At 32.8% G+C, this 20,709-nt stretch overlaps 1 protein-coding gene, 1 long non-coding RNA gene and 1 other non-coding gene across 4 annotated transcripts in view; 2 read left to right on the forward strand and 1 right to left on the reverse strand.

The window, feature by feature from the left end:
* The window catches only part of LOC114307581 (T-complex protein 1 subunit alpha), a 45,298-nt gene extending 29,031 nt beyond the window's left edge, over positions 1-16,267 (forward strand). Inside the window, exons 10-11 of the mRNA XM_082913332.1 lie at positions 15,847-16,038; positions 16,136-16,267. Coding sequence (XP_082769458.1) covers positions 15,847-16,038; positions 16,136-16,267 — 324 coding nt within the window. The remainder of the gene's footprint in view (positions 1-15,846; positions 16,039-16,135) is intronic.
* LOC145819778 (uncharacterized) lies at positions 2,277-4,735 on the reverse strand. 2 transcript variants are annotated; one of them, XR_014360552.1, is made up of 3 exons: positions 4,467-4,735; positions 3,519-3,611; positions 2,277-2,398 (listed from the first exon to the last, which is right to left on the reverse strand). It is a non-coding gene; the product is annotated as an uncharacterized LOC145819778 (long non-coding RNA). The 2 variants fall into 2 exon arrangements; XR_014360553.1 differs by lacking the exons at positions 3,519-3,611; positions 4,467-4,735 and adding an exon at positions 2,859-3,239 and having other exon boundaries at positions 2,290-2,398.
* A 3-nt stretch (positions 16,268-16,270) lies between the features above and the next one.
* Positions 16,271-19,160, forward strand: LOC114307580 (uncharacterized). Its single transcript, XR_014362269.1, has 3 exons — positions 16,271-16,630; positions 17,351-17,690; positions 18,498-19,160. It is a non-coding gene; the product is annotated as an uncharacterized LOC114307580 (transcript).
* Positions 19,161-20,709: the final 1,549 nt, after the last annotated feature.

A 20,709-nucleotide genomic window follows, 5' to 3' on the forward strand; every position in this document is an offset into this window, starting at 1 on the left:
TCATTCTACTTCTGACTATTGTACATTTGTTGGTGATAACCTCGTTACATAGCGTAGCAAAATGCAAAATGTTGTTGCTTGCCCTAATGCCGAGGCTGAGTATCATGCAATGGCATATATTGCTTCTGAGATGCTCTAGGTTTGCTCTCCACTCCAAGATTTTGGCCTTCTTATTCCTACTCCTATGCACATGTGGTGTAACAATCTGGTTGTTATCTTTATTACTAATAATCCAGTGTTTCATGAATGCACCAAGCATATTGAGGTTGACTGCCACTTCATTCGGGATTTATTATTGCAGAAGCAGTTTGTGACTCCCTATGTTTGCTCTGATGATCAGTTGGGTGATATTCTTACTAAGCCGTTGGGTCGCCCTTCCTTTGACTGCCTGTTTGCCAAGCTGGGCATGTTCAATCTCTATGCTCCAGCTTGAGGTGGAGTGTTAGAATAGTCGTGTGTGTTCCGTGTAATTTAATTCTATATTGAGGGGTACTATTGTCATATTGCTATATTATGTTCAATATAAATAAACATTGAGGTATAGGGTTGATTTGAAAAAAAACTTGAAACCTATTAGCCGTATTCTTCTTTCTCTCTCTCTCTCTCTCTCTCTCTCTCTCTCTCTCTAACCCTAATTTCTACATACTTTATACTTTAACTCCCAATAATGGTTTTACTTTTATAGGAGATGAAAGGACTAATAAAATGTTGCAAATAAAATTCCTAAAACAAGCCTTTTTTCCTTTAAATCATCCAAGTTATTGGGCTGCTGAGGTGATAGCAGTTGTTAGTCAGGAGAGAGATTATCTGAGTCCAGATTCCTCCATTTCTCTTATTATTTTCGTTCCTCATCAAATGATAATTTTTCTTTTAATGTGTTAACATTTTCTCGTCCTTTTATCTCTTCTCCCTAAATGGAAGTATCTTTGTATTGCAATTAGAACATGTTTTGTGTCATAGCAGTTTTCTGACTTATGATTGTAAATTGTTACCCATTGTGGTTATCTAATGTTTCCCTTCCTTTATTTCCAGATCACTACAACAAATTTGGGATTTAAAGACGAAACAAATTTGTCCCAAAATGTATATATTTCGTCACCCAAACTAATTACGACGAACATTTTTCGTCACTCGTTTTGTCTCCAAAGGGTCGTCGCTAAAGGGTCTTAGAGACGGAAAAAAAAATTCGTCATTGAAAATGATAAATTTGTGATGAATTTTTTTGTCTCCAATACACTTTGTTGGGAACATACTTGTAAGTAATTAGCGACAAAATATTTTGTCATTAAAGAAGAAATTAGAGACAAAAGTATTTCGTCATAAATATAAGAAATAGAGACAAAATAATCTTGTCACGTTTAATATAAACGAAAACGAAAATTTTTTGTCAAAGAAGCTACCAATAGAGACAAAAACAAATTTATCATTAAAAATGATAAATTTGTGACGAATTTTTTTGTCTCCAATATACTCTGTTGGGAACATACTTGAAAGTAATTAGCGACAAAATATTTTGTCATTAAAGAAGAAATTAGAGACAAAAGTATTTTGTCATAAATATAAAAAATAGAGACGAAATAATTTTGTCACGTTTAATATAAACGAAGACAAAAAAAAAATTGTCAAAGAAGCTACCAATAGAGACAAAAAAAAATTCATCATTAAAAATGATAAATTTGTGACGAATTTTTTTTGTCTCCAATACACTCTGTTGGGAACATACTTATAAGTAATTAGCGACAAAATAATTTTGTCACGTTTAATATAAACGAAGACGAAAATTTTTTGTCAAAGAAACTACCAATAGAGATAAAAACAAATTCATCATTAAAAATGATGAAATAATGTCAAAAAAAATTCGTCACACATTGAGGGTAATAGTGACAAAATGTGACAATATTTTTTGTCATGACAAATTCATTTAGCGACGAAATAAAGAATTTATGACAAAATTAATCATCCACCTAAGCCAAATAAGAGACAAAAAAAACCTTCTTTAGGGATGGAAAATTTTGTCAATAATTTCATAATATTTTTTTCCACATTATATACCTATTTTATCAAAATCTAAATTTTAGTTCAACAAATATGACCCTGTTCATGTTGAAACCTGTTGAATATAACAATTCCATCACAACTTAACCTAACCTGTTATCAACACATTTACGAATTAACAAAATGAAAATATCCATTCATCATTACAAATAATTTCATCCTGATATAATAAAATAATGAAATATCCACAAAATATCCAAAAGTTATAACTTGTTCAATTCCACCAAAAATCTAACAATAACTAGTGTAACTCCAAAAAGTATGTGTATCCTTATCAAACAAAAATGAACATTCAAACAAATTACATCATTGTTGCACGTCAAAAATGCCACCCCAATCCAATCTGCAAAAAAATAAATTAAAAGTTTTAGTAATTAATTAATTATACAAAAGATTAAAAACATTAGTAACTCATCAATTTACAATTAGATCAATTATACAATTTATCCCTGTAACAGACTTTTTTTTAGATTATGAGAACAAAAAATTAATTTTAAGGCTAATTCACAAATGGTGCATCCCATTAATGTGCCGTAAGTTCATACAACTTATATTGGTCCCTCCTAAGGTGTTTCTATTGGTTCTTGTACAAATCTATAATTGTGTGATAATTTAGCATTTCGACAGCCTTTTTTCAAGCTTTAAGTATAGAGAAAAAAATATATTTTTTAGACTAATTCACAATTTATACATCATGTGCACCTGTACAAATTGGATGTCATATGCATGTTTCCATTACTTCCTAATTCTTCAAACATGTATTCTTTTATAAAATTTGTTATATTAAAGTTAATATACTTTACCAAGAAGTATGTCCACTTGTGGATGAGTCCCCTCCACTTCCAAAGTGTCCAGTGAATCCTTTGGTCCTCAAAAAGTTGACAACATCAGCCATTATCTCCCCTTGCTTCTTCTTACCCTCTTCAAGATCTTCTATTTTATTGTTCTGCATTTGTATTTGTTCCTTTTGTGTCTCTATTTGCATCTCAAGGCGCTTCACATAATCATTTGTTTCATCATATATGGTAGTGGCTCTCCTAATAGAGGATGAAGGTCTCATGCCAAGTCCCTTCACATAGCCAGACCTTGGCTTTAAGACTTTGATTGATAGCTCTTCTGCAGTCAAAGGGGTTGATCCCGGTTGTGAGAGGTGATCAGCCTGTGTCTGTATCATATTTTCTTATCAAATATTAAAAAAATTAAATAATTATTAGAAAATTAAATAAGATTATAACAAATAATATTCTAAAATTTTGTTAATAAAAATTGCAATATATACTCACATAATTACACTGAGCTTGAGATGAGATCCACTCATGTGTTTTCTCATTATAGTGCGTTTCCTTGTACAACTCTGCTAGATCAGGTAGCATCTTCTTTTCTCGTGCCTAATTCGATAGACCAAATATTCAATAAATAAAGCTAAGAATCTAATATAATTCTGAAAGTGCAAGGATACGTACCAGTTTTTCTACTCTAACAGGGATTGACCTAGAACCACACCTATGTTTTGTATACATCCTTTCTCTGTTCGCAATGTTGGCCTTTGATTGTTCCTGTAAGGAAGAATGACCAATATAACAATGAAATGTATCATTAGTAAGACAAATATGTTGGCTTTTAATTGTTCCTGTAAGGAATAATGAACCAATATAACAATGAAATGTATCACTAGTAAAACAAATTTAATGGTTGATAATAAAGAAATTGCATTGTTCCTCTCTATCATTTTCCTATATATCATTTCAACTTAAAAGATATTTCAAATTATTCACTAGTTTCATTCAATTCTGTGAAAAATAGATTAGAGGACTTGTTGAGATTTCATCATAAGATGGTTTTTCTGGGCGAAAAAAGAAAAACGAGTAATTTACACCGTTCACAAATAGGGGGCATATAAGCATGGGCAAGATAGATTGTGAAAAAATCCATTTACATTTCACAAGATATGGAACAATTACTGATACCAAACTCATAACCCTTTCTTTCTTCCGCAACTTTATCAAATCTAAAGTTCTGTCTCAATACCCTATATTAGTTACTTAGCTAGTTGCTTACCATTATCATGAAACTTCAGACCAAACCCAAGAACAAACAGAAAATTAATACAATCATAGAAACTGAAATCTTAGTTCTTTATTCTATGATGTGAAAGATGCACTTTAACGAACCATAAATTAATCTCATATTATGCGAGCCTTCCAATCCATGTTTAATAGTTTCCCTTTCTCATTTTTCCACTTATTTGGTTTTTATTATGTTCCACTTATATGCCTAGAAGATAAAGGGAAACGAATACATATGGAATTTCACAGCAAATTGATTGTGTACTTTCTAGTTGTTTTAGAATCTCTACTTATTCTAATCAAATTCTTTCTTCGCTAATATAATAAAAAAGATGAAAATGTTACCAGAAATTCTTTAGTGTTCCACTTTTTATCAATAAGATCTATCCACTTGGTAGGATCGACATTCTTTGGTGGGTGGTTTCTTGCATACTCCTCCCCTTTAGCCTCCTTCAGCTCCATGAATTGTTTGTGCAGCCTATAGGTATGGTTACTCAATCTCCGACCAAATTTTGTGTTCATTGCCTTCTCTATATCAACAGGGTCTCCTTGTAAATCAAATTGATCCTGCAAAAAATAGATAAGTCATAGATAATTCTTATAAAAAATAAAATAATTACAATAAAATAATTAAGATTTCTAACCTATTATAAAAATGAGTAAAATCTCCTATAAGTAGACAACGAACTTATATTCAAGCGTTGAAACATCGCCTCCTTAACGGAGGCATCAACATACTTCCACCTACGAACACTACTACAAAAACAGATAAAGATCACACTTTTCTTATATTTGTTACTAAAGAAATAAATCTAGTAACCAGAATCCAAACTATTTTTCTAGGACAGGTGAGCTTCTAGGGAAAGAACTCAAGAGAGACTTTTTAAACTCCAGACACAAGAGTGTTAAGATGAAGCCATGTACCAAAAAACCCTCCCATCGCAACCTTAAAAAGAAAAACGTGTGCACACTTTATTACAGAAAGTTTGTTGATAATGTCTTTATTTATCTAATAAGAAAAAATGTTAAAATTAGAAGTCATATTGGGCTATGTCTCAATTGTAATTCTTTTAAAAAAATTTAAAATAATTACTTAATTCTTTTAAAATTTTAAAAAATAATTACTTTAAAATTTAGATGAGTGTATATGTAACAGCAAACATAATTTTCTCTGTGTGATGTGTATCTGAATTGTCAAATGACTATATTTATCCATGTTTGTTGTGTAAGCTATAGACGACTTCTAGCAGATCCTTGAATTTTTTTGCCAATTTTGAGACTAAGACCAGAGAAGGTGCAATAACTACAAAACACAAATATAGCACCCATCCAAAGAAAATATACACCAAAAGGGATCCAAAGATCCAAATTGCACTAAGACGTAGTGCACCATGCCTAGACAATTCAAAAGAGGGTCCCTCAAAATCTTTTGCATTTGAACATGTAGAAGAACTATCAGGGATGCCCAAACACACAAACATTAAACTAAAGTTTATTACAGCACCAAAATTCCAAAACAAATGGTTGCTCATAACCAAGTATCATATCATCTAATATGATCAAAACAAAGTGCATTCATTTAAGAAATAATTTAATTCTAAGACTTCACAGACATTACCTTAACAAGGCAACTACTTATAACAGGTTCTAGCACAGCCAACAGATGATCACCTAGACTAGTGATGCAAATTCATCCAAAAGATGAAATGGAACCTTAGACAAATTGACAATTTTATTAGTACGGTCCATCAAAGAGGTAGGTGCGAGCACTAGGAAGCCATTTTCATGTTATGTTGTGGGATTGATCTAAGGGCTTCAAGGAGCTAATCATCTAAGGGGAATAAGAGGGTAATGCTAGTGACTGGAAGGCACCAAGGGGATGCCAGATGGGAAAAAGATTACATCACTTTAATAAACATAAAACAGGTGTCACCATTTCATCAGCCAAAGCCAAAAGTGAAAATATCTATAAATAGCCCCTCTACTGATGCCTTGAGGCAAACACATCTTATCTTTCACTAATTTTGATATATATGGAGGCCTCTCTGTCTCTCCAACTCTCCTTTTCTAGCAGTAACATGTACCAAGGCAGAACCAGGGGTGGAAAAGGGACCGTGACCCATTTAAAGCTCTCAAAAGTCCTGCTAATATTTCATTGTTTGCTCCTGAATATCTTAGATTGTAAAGAGTTGACATCTAGAAAACAGAATACCAAAATGGCCAATATAAAAGATTGAACTCAGCATTCAAAACTAGCACAAAAAATCATAAACCCACTAAAAATAAATCTAGAGTTTAAAAGGATTTATGTTAATTAAACCAAACAAAATTAATCATAAACCCATCAAAATTAATAAGAAATCATCAAAAATACCAAAATATTCTCACCCATATTAGTTTTAAATCCATTAAAAAAACAAAAACAAAAGGATACAAATATAAAGCAAAAATTTGTTTACAGAAACAGATTGTTTAAAATAATTTTTTTTTTAAACAGAAATTGTTTCACCAATTTTGAACAAAAATTTCAACATAAATTATGCTATAAATCAACAAATCTGAAGCAATTAACAGAAGCAATCAAGTAATTTTTTAAAAAAAAAATGAAAAAAATAGGAAATTTCAACAAATCTCAAGCAATCTAAAGCAAATAAATATGAAGAAAATTGGAGGGAATAAATACCTAGGGAAAGATGGAGAGAGAGAGAGAGAGAGAGAGAGAGAGAGAGAGAGAGTTGACTGTTTGTGAAAACAAGGGGAGAGTCTGTCCTCCACTTCCATCATCGTTCTTCTTCTACCATGGCCTCCTTTGTAACCCTAAACAAACCGCCTTCCAATCTTCACTCTCTCATCCTTTTGTTTCATTACATCGTTGCTTCTCTCTTTTTCCACTCACCAGGGGCAACTGAAGCGGCGATTAGTGTGCGCTAGCTATGAGGTCGGTGAAGAGGGTTGGAGAAGAGGGAGAGAAAGGTCAATCAGTGAGCGTGAGTGAGAGAAAGGTTTAGGGTAGGAGAGTAAAGCATGTCGATGGTGATGAAGGATGAAGATGGAGCGAGATAGTATATTGAAAGAGATGAAAATTTCTTAATTTTAATATTTTTGGCTAAAAGTTTCGTATTTTTCAGTTTTGGCGCTAATTAATTTTTATTTAGCGCCTTTTGTTTTTTTAGCAGCAGCTTAGGGCTTGTTTTGATAAGGTTTACGCATTCGGTTTATATTTATAAAAATTTTATAAATTAATTTTTATTTATTTTTTATTTATTTTTAAAAAAATATAAATTATAAACGTATTTGCTTTACATAAAATATTTTTAAAAATTTTAAAATATAAAAAAGAGTGAGAAATGGCAAGTAGTGGCGGGTGGTGGGTGGTGACGAGTGGTGGCGGCGGAAGATGGTCGTGAAAAATGATGACGGGTGGTGGTGGCGAAAGACGGTGGTGGAAAATGATGATAGATGGTGGGTGATGGTGGCAGAAGACGGTGGTGGCAAGTGACGGGTGGATGGGTGGTGATGGCGAAAGACGGTGGTGGAAAGTGGTGGCAAGGGGCGGGTTGTGGCTGCGGAAGACAGTGGTGGAAAGCAGTGACGGGTGAGTGGATGGTGGTGGAAGATGAGTGGTGGATGGCGGGTGGCAGTTGGTGGTGGCGTGTGGGTAATGGTGGCAGTGGTGACGGTAGGTGGGTGACTGTGGCGAGTGGTGGGTGGTGCCGAATGGGTGGTGGTGGGTGGTGGGTAGTGGTGGGTGGTGGCTGGTGGTGACTGGTGGCTGGTGGTTGCTGATGGCGGGTAGTAGATGGTGGTGGCTGGTGGCGAGTAAGTGGCAGGTGGTGGTGGCGGCGTGGGTGGCAGGTGGGTGGTGGTGGCAGGTGGGTAGTGACGGGTGGTGGATGGTGGTGGCAGGTGGGTGGTGAGTGGTGGTGACGGGAAGGTGGCGGGCGGATGAATGGTAGTGGCGGGTGGTGGGTGGTGGTGGTGGTGGCGGCAGCGGGGGTGGTAGCAAGTGGGTAGTGAGTGGTGGTGGGGGGTGGGTGGTGGTGGCGGAAGACGGTGGTGGAAAATAATGGCGGGTGGTGGCTAGTGTTGGGTGGTAAAAAAAAAAAAAACTCAAAACTCAAAACGGAAACACATTTTTTGAGTTTACAATTTTTGGCCAAATTTATAAACTGAGACCACTGATTTATAAATCAAAAATTTATCAAACAAATTTTTATTTGAGGTTTTTAAATTTTTGTAAATATAAACTGAAAATTGAAAACGTATTGGTTTGAGTTTTTTGAATTACGTTTTTTAAAAATTGAGTTTTTTGATTTTTGTGTTTTTTTGTTTTTGATGAATATTTTTAAAATTTTAAACATTTTTTTTACTTTTTTAGATGCACCTTACTTAGATGTATCTAAAAAGTAAAAAATTTATGAAAAAATATTTTTAAAAATTAATAAATACATAAAAATACAAAAAATATACTAAAATCTCATGTCTTTTTTTTTTGTATTTTTTTGTATTTAGTGAATTTTTAAAAAGGTCTTTTCAATTTTTTTTTACTTTTTAGGTATATTTATGTTAGGTATGTCTAAAAATTAAAAAAATTGATCAAAATATTAAAAAAATTCAGTAAAAATAAAAAAAAAATACGAAAAATAAGAAAGTAGAATTTTCTTAAAAGTGTTTTTGAAAAATGATAACCAAGCATTGTGTGTCGTGGAAAGTTTAATTTTTAACGGTTGGTTTTTTTCTGTGTCATAAAATATTCAACATTTTTAGTTGTTGGTATACGCGTGTCATGTATAATTGATGTATTAACGGCATGTCATATGCACGTCATAGAAAGTTTTATTATTTACGGCTAACTTTGCAAGCCGTAAAAAAATCTTCGTTATTAGCATTCACGACCTACGCAATAGACACGTCGTGGTTGGAAAATTATTTACAACATGCAAAAAAAGTAAGTCGTAAAAGTGAGAAACCACGACTTGCATTTACTGTATGTCGTTGATGTGAAGCCGTAGAAATCCAATTTTGTTGTAGTGTATGTTGGTTGGGGGTGATGAGAGAGAGGCCTCCGAAGATGGCGACCGTAAGAAACACTTTGCCCCCAACAATATTGAATGCGCGCGCTCTCTCTCTCTCTCTCTCTCTCGTGTGCCTTGTGATGAACCCTAGCCTTTTACTTTCCTTTTGATTAGAAGTAGCCAAAGAGTTAAATGTATTTTGAATTTTTTTTAAAAAAAATTTGTGTTTTGGTGTTGGGGCTTTTTTTAAAAAAAAAATAAAAATAAATTGGGAATTGTATATTTTATCTAAAAATCAAATTGGAATATTTTATACAATCACACCTATTTAGGGAGTGTGATTATATATATATATATTTAAAAAGTGTGATTAAAAAGTAGTAATGTATATATAATCACACTTTAATTAGAAGGTGTGATTAAAAAATATATAAATAATCACACTTTAATTAGAATGTGTGATTAAAATATATATATATAATCACACTCATTTAAAAAGTGTGATTAAAAAGTAGTAATGTATATATAATCACACTTTAATTAAAAAATGTGATTAAAAAATATATAAATAATCACACTTTAATTAGAATGTGTGATTAAAAAATATATATATAATCACAAAATGTTTTTCTGCGACCCATATTTTTTTTGTTAAAGTGACAGAGAGGGACATAAAGAGAAAAGAGATGAACGAGAGAGACAGAGAGAAAGATAGAAAGAAGAGAGATGAGCGAGAAAGTTAATTTTTTGTCATCAATGAAAAATATTTTTCTGCGACCCATATTTTTTTTTGTTACTAAAAATCAGGAACTAATTTTTTGTGGTAGAGGATAGGGAGCGGCAGTAGTGGTGAAGGTGGTGAATATAAGAGGTGATAGTGGTGGTGCTGGTGATAACGAATGAGATTAGTGGTGAAGTTGTGGTAGTGGTAGAGGAGATAAAGTAGCGGTGGTGGATGAGATGTAATGGTGGTAGTAATGGTGGTAGTGGAGTGGTGGTGATGGTGGTAGTAATGATAGTCGTAGAGGTGGAGTAGCAAAATGTTTGGTAATTGACAAAATGTTTAAAAAATTTAAAAATATAAAAAATAGTGAGAAATGGCAAGTGGCGGCAGAAGACGGTGGTGAAAAGTAGTGACGGTGGGTGGTAGGTAGCTGGTGGTGGGTGGGTGACAGTGGCGGGTGGTGAGTGGTAGGGAGTGGGTGGTGGTGGTGGTGGTGGCGGGTGGTTGGCGGATGGCGGGTGGTGGTAGCGGGTAGGTGGCGGGTAGTGGGTGGTAGCGAGCGGTGGTTAAATAAAAAAATAAAAAATGTTGAGTTTTTTTTTTTAAATAAAAATTAAAAAATTTAGAAATTCATATTGGAATATTGAAGCTCCCACAGACCTTGGGGGTTAAAAACCCCCTTTTGCTTAACACGAAATAATTATAAATATTTATATTTGTATTAGATTTTTTTTAATATATAAATTATGTTTTTAAGATTTTTTATAAAAATAATTTAACAATCTTATCGCTAAGCATAGTGTATGAGAGAAGTTAAAAAGGGTACTGCAGTAACTATACACAGATTGTATCTATAATTATTTGTATGAGGGGATTTCAAATGCTGATCAGGGGATTGTATCAATAAATGCAGGCATGTGGAAAAACATGTGGATTGAAAAAAGTTAATAAATGTTGATCAGGGGATTTTGACCAAATCAATAAATGTTGAGTTTTTCTTTTTTTAATAAAAAATATAAAAAATTCATATTCGGATATTGAAACTCCCACAGGCCTTGGGGGTTAAAAACCCCTTTTTGCTTAATATATAGTATAGATATAGATAGATAGATAGATAGATAGATAGATAGATAGATATAGATATAGATAATATAATATAGATAGATAGATGTGTTGAAATTTTCAAGAAATTTTGTTTATGCTAGTTTTTAATGCATTAAAGTTTAATTATGAGGGGGTTTTGAACAAATCTCCCAAAAGGTATGGGGATTGGAAGAAATTAATAAATGCTGAGGTTTTTTTTTTTTAAATCAAAAAATTAGAAAATTAGGATTGAGATATTGGAGCTCCCACAAACCTTGGGGGTTAAAACCCCCTTTTGCTTAATATATAGTATAGACTAGCATATCACCCGTGCTATGCACAGATTGTGTTTACAATTATCTATATATGTGAATTGCGATTTTTAAATGTCTTCTTTTTTTTCTTTTTTTTTAAGTGTCTTCTTTGTTTCCTTTTTTATATTATATTAAAGTTTAATATTTTGATAATAATCATATGTGTTAGACTTTTCAAGGAATTAAATATCTTTTTTTTATTATTATATTATATTAAAGTTTAATATTTTGATAATAATCATATGTGTTGGACTTTTCAAGAAATTTTTTTTATGCTTGTTCTTAATGCATGAAAGTGCTATTATGAGGGATAATAATCATATGTGTTGAGACTTTTCAAGGAATTCATGCGTTGGATTTCAAAGAATTTTTTATGTTTGTTCTTAATGCATTAAAGAGTTATTATGAGGGTAAGACTTGGGGGTTGAGAAAAGTTAATAAATACTAAGGTTTTTTTTTTTTAAATAAAAAAAATCAGGAAATTTAGATTGGGAGATTGGAGCTCTCGCATGGCTTGGGGTTAAAAACCTCATTTTGCTTAATATATAGGATAGATAGATAGATAGATAGATATAGATATGGTACATACCATTTATATGACACAAGGACCAAAGTACCGGGACAAATGCTGCAATTTGCCCTCATTTAAATTAAAGGGATTTAAAAAGTAAAAAAAAAAAATATAATATTAAAAAATGTTCACTAAAAAAATATAGATTAAAAATTAAAAATTAATTATTGAAAACTCCCTACTAAACAAGGTAATGTTTTCTATTAATTTTGAAAATTAAAAAATTATTATTAATTTTTCCTCTGCTTTTTTTTCTCACAAAATTTTTTTTTTTTTTTTTTTTTTGTGGAGAGGGGTTTTGACCTGCGATTTTTCTAAAATGAGTCTTCTAGACGGAAAGGGTAGAATTGGTTCAGACAATGAGAGAAGTGCTTATGCAATGGGCTCCTTCACTATGAGAAAGAATAGTCGGTTTTGCATAGGGTGCCTTCTTGGATAATAGCTTCAATACTGGCATGCATGAAGGGCTTAAGTGTGAGACATATGAGAGGGGCTTTAGTGCGAAAATAAAAGAAATGGTTTACAGAGTGTCTTCTTGCTTCACGACTTCAATACTTGTGAGAGAGGAGTAGGCTCAAGTGTGAGAGAGAAATGAGGGTTTCTAGGAAGTGTCTTCTTGGGTCACGACTTGAGTGTCTGTGCACATGAAAATGAGTGATAAAGGTCAGAGTGTGTCTCTTGCGGTGACGGTTTCAGTGCTCTGAAACATAAAACCATAGCATTTTAATAAAGAGAAATAATTAGTGATAAAATATTTTTGTCTCCTTAAATACAAGAACAAAGAATTTATTATTGGTGACGAAATATTTTTGTCTTCCACAATATAACCTTATGAGACGAAAAATATATTCATCGCGCAATCAATCAGAATTTATTAGTGACGAAATATTTTCATCTCCCACAACTTATTCTTCCAAGACAAAAATATATTTGTCGCCCATTTAATAGAAAGATGAAACGGCATCGTTTGCATGATGGAGTGTTTATTGGTGATGAAATATTTTCGTCTTCCATAACTTGGCATTCCTAGACAAAAATATATTTGTCGCCTAATAAATGGAAATATGCAACGACATTGTTTAATAGGTAGGGAATTTATTGGTGACGAATTACGTTCGTCGCAAAAAATATATATATTTTGTGACAAAAATGTTCGTCTCCAATGAGCTAAAATAATTTGCGCCAATGCAAATGAAATTGGCGCCTGAATTTTGCAGACGAAATTTTTTTTCGTCTCCTATACGTTTGAGAAAAATTAAAACAAACGACAAAATTAATATTTTGTCATCTTTGGGTTAAATTTTAAGTCATCAAATTTTGTCACAATAGCCTAGATTTCTTGTATTTTGTTTCCTTGTTTAATTATTATTATTATTATTATTTTCTTTTTGTCGAGAGGGGTTTACTGTGAGAACAAATAGTAGCTTTGCACAAAATGTCTTCTTGGATAACAATGTTTGCATGCACAAACGGCTTAAATGTGAGAGAGAATAGAGAACTTCAGTGCGAAATAGAAGAGATGGTTTATAGAGATTGTTTTCTCGAGTCACAGCTTCAATACTTGTGAGAGAGGAGACTCAAGTGCGAGAGAGAAATGAGGATTTGTAGAGGGTGTCTTTTCGGGTCACGACTTTAGTATTTGTGTGTGTGTGTGAAAGTAAGTGATTAAGGTAAGAGCGTCTCTTAGTTTCTGACGACATTTTAATAAAGAGAAATAATTAGTGAGAAAATATTTTCATCTCAAACTCATATGTTCGTTGCCTAATCAACAAAAATACAAAAACAATGTTGTGTGGAGATGGAGAATTTATTGGTGATGAAATATTTTCATCTCCTTCAACTTAACCTTATGAGACGAAAATATATTTGTCGCACAATCAATCAAAATGCAACACGACACATGGAGAATTTATTAGTAACGAAATATTTTCGTCTCCCAAAACATATCCTTCCGAGACAAAAAATATATTTGTCGCCTAATTAACAGAAAGATAAAATGAGCATGAAGGGTTTATTGGTGATGAAATATTTTCGTCTTCCATAACTTATCCTTCCCAGACAAAAAATATATTTGTCACCAAATAAATAAAAAAATGAAACGACATCGTCTAATAAGTTTGGAATTTATTGGTGACGAATTCCTTTTGTCGCAAAAAACTTTAAATTTTGTGACAAAAATGTTCGTCTCCAATGAGCTAAAATAATTGGCGCCAACAAGAAAAAAAATTGGTGCCTCTTTTTTTTCTGACAAATTTATTTCTTCGTCTCCTATAGTTTTGAAAACAATTAAAAGAAACAACAAAAGTAATATTTGGTCATGTTTGGGTTACATTCTAAAACGAAAATAAATTTTATCACCAAATTTTAAAAATTAATTATTGAAAACTCCATACTAAACAAGGTAATATTTTCTATTAATTTTGAAAATTACAAATTTTTTATTATTTGTTTCTCTGTATTTTTTCTCACAAAAAAAAAAATAGCTACATTAATTATCTTCTTCTTTTTTTTTTTTGTTGGAGAGAGGTTTTGACCTTCGATTTTTCTGAAATGGGTGTTCTAGACGGAAAGGGTAGAGTTGGTTCAGACAATGAGAAAAAGTGCTTGCGTGCAGGAGGGGCCTTCACTGTGAGAAAGAATAGTGGGTTGGCATAGGGTGCCTTCTTGGATAATAGCTTCAATGTTGGCATACACGAAGGGCTTAAGTGTGAGACAGAAGAGATAGGCTTTAGCGCGAAATAGAAGAAATGGTTTACAGAGTGTCTTATTGAGTCACGACTTTAGTAGACTCAAGTGCGAGAGAGAAATGAGGGTTTGTAGAAAGTGTTTTCTTGGGTCACGACTTCAAGGTCCTTGTACATGAAAATGAGTGATAAGCATCAGAGTGTATCTCTTGGGGTCACAGTTCCAATGCTTTGAAACACAAAACCACGACATTTTAATAAAGAAAAATGATTAGTGATAAAATATTTTTGTATCCTTCAATACCAGAACAAAGAATTTATTATTGGTGATGAAATATTTTTGTCTTCCACAACTTAACCTTATAAGACGAAAAATATATTCGTCACACAATCAATTAGAATTTATTAGTGCCGAAATATTTTCGTCTCCCACAACTTATTCATCTGAAACAAAAATATATTTGTCACCTATTTAATAGAAAGATGAAATGACATTGCCTGCATGATGGAGTGTTTATTGGTGTCGAAATATTTTCGTCTTCCATAACTTATCCGTCGCAGACAAAAATATATTTGTCACCTAATAAATGGAAATATGCAACGACATCGTTTAATAGGTATGGAATTTATTGGCGACGAATTACGTTCGTCACAAAAAAAATTATATTTTGTGACAAAAATGTTTGTCTCCAATGAGCTAAAATAATTCGTGCCAATGCAAATAAAATTGGCGCCTCATTTTTGCACACGAAATTTTGTTTTCGTCTCCTATGCTTTTGAGAAAAATTAAAACAAACGACAAAATTAATATTTCGTCATCTTTGGGTTAAATTTTAAGACAAAAAAAATTTCGTCACCAAATTTTGTCACAATAGCCTAAATTTCTTATATTTTTTATTGATTTTAAGCATTTGGTGACGAAATTTAGTTTTCCTCTCCAAAAATAATACATTTGGAGACGAAATTATTTCCTCTCTAAAATTTTTTACAATGGTGACGACAAATTTCGTCTCCAAAATGGCGCCAAATCTTCCACCAAATTTTCTAAGGGCGGGAAATTGTTTTGTGACGAAAAATAAAATTTAGAGACGAATAAAATTTTCGTCACCTATTGTTTTATTTGATTTTAAGCATTTGGTGATGAAATTTGGTTTTCTTCTCTGAAAATAATATAATTGGAGGCGAAATCTTATTTTCATCATTAAAACATGCATATTTTGAGACTAAATATTTTTTCGTCACGCGTTTTCGTCACCATAGACCTTTTTTGTTGTAGTGGATACTGTGAACAGCTCATCCAATGTACATTGTTTTTATCCTTTGGTGGTATGCAGGTTTCATCATTTGCTGATATGGAAGGAGAGGAAACATTTGATTCATCACTTCTTGGTCATGCAGATGAAGTAGTTGAGGAGCGCATTACTGATGATGACGTGATCATGATAAAAGGGACAAAAAAACTCAAATGCGGTATGTCATTTGTTTTATTCACAATGTTGAAATTTGACTGCTCAACTGTGGAGCTGGTTTACTTTAAATCGTTGTTGACTACTTGTAGCTGTTGGACCATGCATGGCATTGTTACAAAAAAACAAAATTTTGATAATTGGGTGTCCGGACCAGCTTACGCACACCTCGACTAATCCCGGGAGACTAATCCCACACCGCCCACTTGTGGGGCTCCCATTTAAAGCCAGGACAATTGCCCTGTATGGACATGGCCCCGGGGAGCTTATTGCTGCTAGTGGGTATTGAGCCTGAGACCTAGTGGGAGCACACCTCTAGGCCACAAGTTTTTCCCACTAGGCCAACCCTTTGAGGTTCATGGCATTGTTACAAATACTGTAGCGCTTTCATTTGGCTCATCTCTATTGAACTTGTTTTAAAACAATATTGAACGAAATTGATATGATCAGTATGAAGGTGTATAACTAGACTGTAGTTTAGAATTTATTACTAGTTCAAGTATGGTCACTTATGTTATTCTCGGATTTTTCTTCGTATGTTTTCTCCAGGTTTCATTAATACTCGGGTGCAAATGACTATATGCTTGACGAAATGGAGAGAGCTTTGCATGATTCCTTGTGCATTACCAAGAGGACCCTGGAATCCAATACTGTAAGCCTCAGCAATTGATGACCATGTCTTCTTTTTTTTCATGTTTTGTAAGATTCAAAAAATTCATTTTTAAGTTTGCATGCTGTTGTATACCTTAAGTATAGTATTATCTTGCTGCTTGAGGAGAATTCAAGATGTCAGTTATCCAAAATAATGTTGGACTGCAATTCTTTTTTTTCCCTGAGCATGTTGCACCAGCTTCATTTTCAACCTTTTTTAATCTTCATGTAAGCTTGAGCTTATTGATTAATACTGTAATACCAAAAGGGGCCTTTTAACTGATGTCATTAAAATATTAATCTTTTGACTATTGTAAAGTTAAAACTTTTGCTCACTTCGATTAGATGAGAAACAATATAAATTCATTTCAATTTGAAATGTCAAGCATATATGTTTTATGAAATGATTAGTGGTCTCATTTATGCTATGTCCTGCATTGTGTCCATGTGTGTTTATTGAGCTTTCTTCACTTGGGGATTGGGGTACATTGCACCTGCAGGAGCTTGATATTCAGATCTGATGGTTTTGTTATTAAATTGGTCTCTCGATCTTTACGATCATTCTCTGCACGGTGTCATAATTTTGAGAATCCCCCGGCTCCTCCTTTTCTAATGGAAGTACGAGAAAGGAAAAATAGCTTCCAGCAAGGTTTTTAGTAGCAACTATAATTGTTATCCTGCCCAACTGTCTATCTTACTGTCGTGAATCGTGGCAAAACAGGTTGTTGCAGGTGGAGGTGCAGTTGAGGCTGCCTTATCTGTCTATTTGGAGTATCTTGCCACAACATTAGGATCTCGGGAGCAGCTGGCAATTGCAGAATTTGCTGAATCTTTGTTAATCATACCAAAGGCTCTGAAAATGTGATGAGTTGATTATATTTTCTCCATCACTCCCATCCTTTTACTTAGTGAATTTTTATACAGTCATTACTCTTTAGTGACATTCATCTAGTGCAGATTCTACCTGTCAATGCTGCAAAGGATGCAACTGAATTAGTTGCTAAACTACGTGCTTATCACCACACTGCACAAACGAAGCCAAATAAAAAGCATCTGTCTAGGTATTTGGATTCTCTTCTTTTGTACATCCCATGTCCAGTTCTATTTGCTTTGCTTGGGAGAAGCTTTGGGATCCACTCTGACACTCTGTTTCAGTGGAAGACATTTTCTGGAAAATATTTTTGTATTTTTGATGTTTGTACAACAGAAAACGAAAGTCAATGAAAAATGCTTTATGTGGTCCATGGAAATCAAGCCTGTTCAGGTGGAAAACGTTTTATGGACTAAAGTGTTACCAATGCCCCCACACTACCACTGCTACCATCACCGTTGTCGCCACCCCGCCACCTCCACCTCCACCTCCACCACAACCTCTGCCCCTCTCTGCCATGACCCACCGCTAATACAACCATTAGTACATTCGTTTCAAGGACACATTCAAGCATATGAATATGTTTTCCATCAAATCAAACGGAGCATGAATCTGATAGAAAATTTACCATGGTTGAAGGTGCCATGCCCTTTCCCATACCGTGCTAGCCTCTATTTACCTAGTGTCAGGGTCTATGTAGGCATACAGTGATTCTTGTCATTTACTATTGGGTGGATGCTACTCTTGCTTCATGATGTGTTTGTTTGCAATGTTGTGCCACGTGACCAATTTAATTCACTGATCTATGTAGGATTGTATACTAAAAAAGAAAAATCTCGAGCAAGACCAATACTTGTATAAACATAAATGAATAAAAATGACTGCTAAATCTTCATTGTTCCTGAACATCAAAGTTCTCTCACCTTTTTTGCGTCTCTATTCTAATTACTTTTGGTTGGCTTCTTTTACTAAATAATAAAAAAAATTAAAAGCACAGCATGGGAGTAGATCTTTTGAAGGGAACTGTCCGTAACAATCTACAAGCTGGCGTCATTGAGCCTGCAATGAGCAAAGTGAAGATAATACAGGTAAAAAAGTTATTGTTTATGCATATCCATGTTTGGAGGACAGTAGACATTGTTTCCTGAATTCTGATGAAAATTTTCTTTCAAAATAGCTTGATGACATGATCAAGCTTCTCAAAGACGAAAGTCAAAATGGCGAGGATTAGGTTCTGCCTATATTGAGACTTCGTTGTTCTAGTCCCTGGTTGAACCACGGTTGTTTGATGACGAGTGGGAGTTGCAATGCAATGAATTTTGTTAATATGTATTGACGTGGTTTTCCTTGTGCGTTGATGGATAATCCTTTTTTTCTTTTTTGCTTTTTAAAGGAAAATGTTTTGTCTAGTTTTGTTTGGTTTAGAGTGTTCTCTTTTCTTTAGATTTTGAGTTGGGGCTAACATGAAGACTTGATATACTATAATTGTCCAAAAATGTTTATGATGTTCTGCACTTGTGATTACAATGGAAAATGGGAAGAAAATCTCACCTTCTATCATTGCAATAAACAATTACAATTTTATTTATTTTTTGGAGCTTATTGTAAATACATAGTGAGTGTAATACATGTAACACGGTCAACTCATTCAAATGCTATGTGAGATATGTGGGGTGATTTATTATCATTCTGTCATCTAAGATCTGCTTTTCACATTACAAAGGATTATTTGTATGGTTATAATTATATCAATCTCCTCTAATCAAGGGCTGAGCCAGGATTTTGGCTCAGAAGGGGCACCTTTGAATTAAAATCTTAACAAAAATCGTAATTTAACTTGATTTTTATTTGATGGTAAGATTAAAAATTAGTGCGACACAAAAGTTATATTTAAATATAAGGTCAAGTTAACTAATCATTATTTTTATTGTTATTAATTTATTTTATATATGATAATCATTACAGTTTAAAAAATAATTACATATACTCTTATAAAATACAAAAATAAAATTATATGAAGATGCACACACATAAAGAGATATAGTGAGGATAGAGAAAGAAATGAGAAAAAGATGAATAAATAATATACAGAGACTATTATATATTACTTGTTTTTTTCACCATTTGAATAATTGAATTACATGACAATATATTATTAGTTGTCATTAATTGTGTAATAATTATGTGTTGTATAAGATGTGATATAAAATAGTGACAAAATATCAGTAATATATAACATTTCTCTATTATAAAATTTATAAGAATTTTTTTTAGCATAATTAAACATTTAAAGTGATAAATTAAACATTTTTTTTTTATAAAAAAAAGTAAAGAAATTTGTGATATAAAAATTTCAAGATATTACTTGGATTAAATTGAAATATATATTTTTATTAGAAGCAAAAAAATAATTTTTCAAAAGTTGGGGGCACATGACCCCTCAGGGCCTCATGTGCCTCCGTCCTTGCCTCTAATGATGGGAAATTATTTTTTTGCTTTTTTTCTTTCATCTCTTCCAAAAAAAATATATATATATAATTATTTTTCACCCTCTCTCTTTCAGTAAGAAGAAAACCTCTTACTACTTGAATCCAACACTCGTGGCATCCCTCACACTCTTTGAGGTTAGCTTTTGTTTTAATTTTCAATCCTTAATGAGTTTGCTTTTGCTTCAACTTCCTCATGCAATGCTAGTATATTCTGTTTTTTTAGTATTATTATTTTTTTTAATTCATTTATATACAGTTTTTGGGCTTGTGAATATTCATATATATTACAATCAATAGATCTTCTTTCATGTTAGATCCGTGAACGAATTAAGAGTGTATCCAAAAAAATATATTTCTTGACACTATGGTCTCTTTTGGGATAGAGGTTAAAAATAATTTTTTGGTTTTTAATCTCTTTTGAGTCATATTATTTCTTTATTTTTTTTACACTTTTTTTCAAAAAAAAGTAAAAAATTATAGTTTTTAACCTACTTTTCAAAGCAACCCATAATGTTGAATTGTCCAAATATTTTCTTATTGTTGAATTACAGGCAGAAGGTAAACTATAACAGATTTAGGTATGGTATGGGAGTACAAATATATATATATGGCGGTGCAAATTTATATAATTTTTAATTACTTTAAATTTTTTAATATAATATATGATATTTTAAAATTTTTGGAAGCGCGGTCATTCCATCCGCACCTTCCTAGATCCAT

The sequence above is a fragment of the Camellia sinensis genome, chromosome 2, assembly GCF_055761805.1.
Source record: "Camellia sinensis isolate YWXY chromosome 2, ASM5576180v1, whole genome shotgun sequence".
Classification (NCBI taxonomy): Eukaryota; Viridiplantae; Streptophyta; class Magnoliopsida; order Ericales; family Theaceae; genus Camellia; species Camellia sinensis.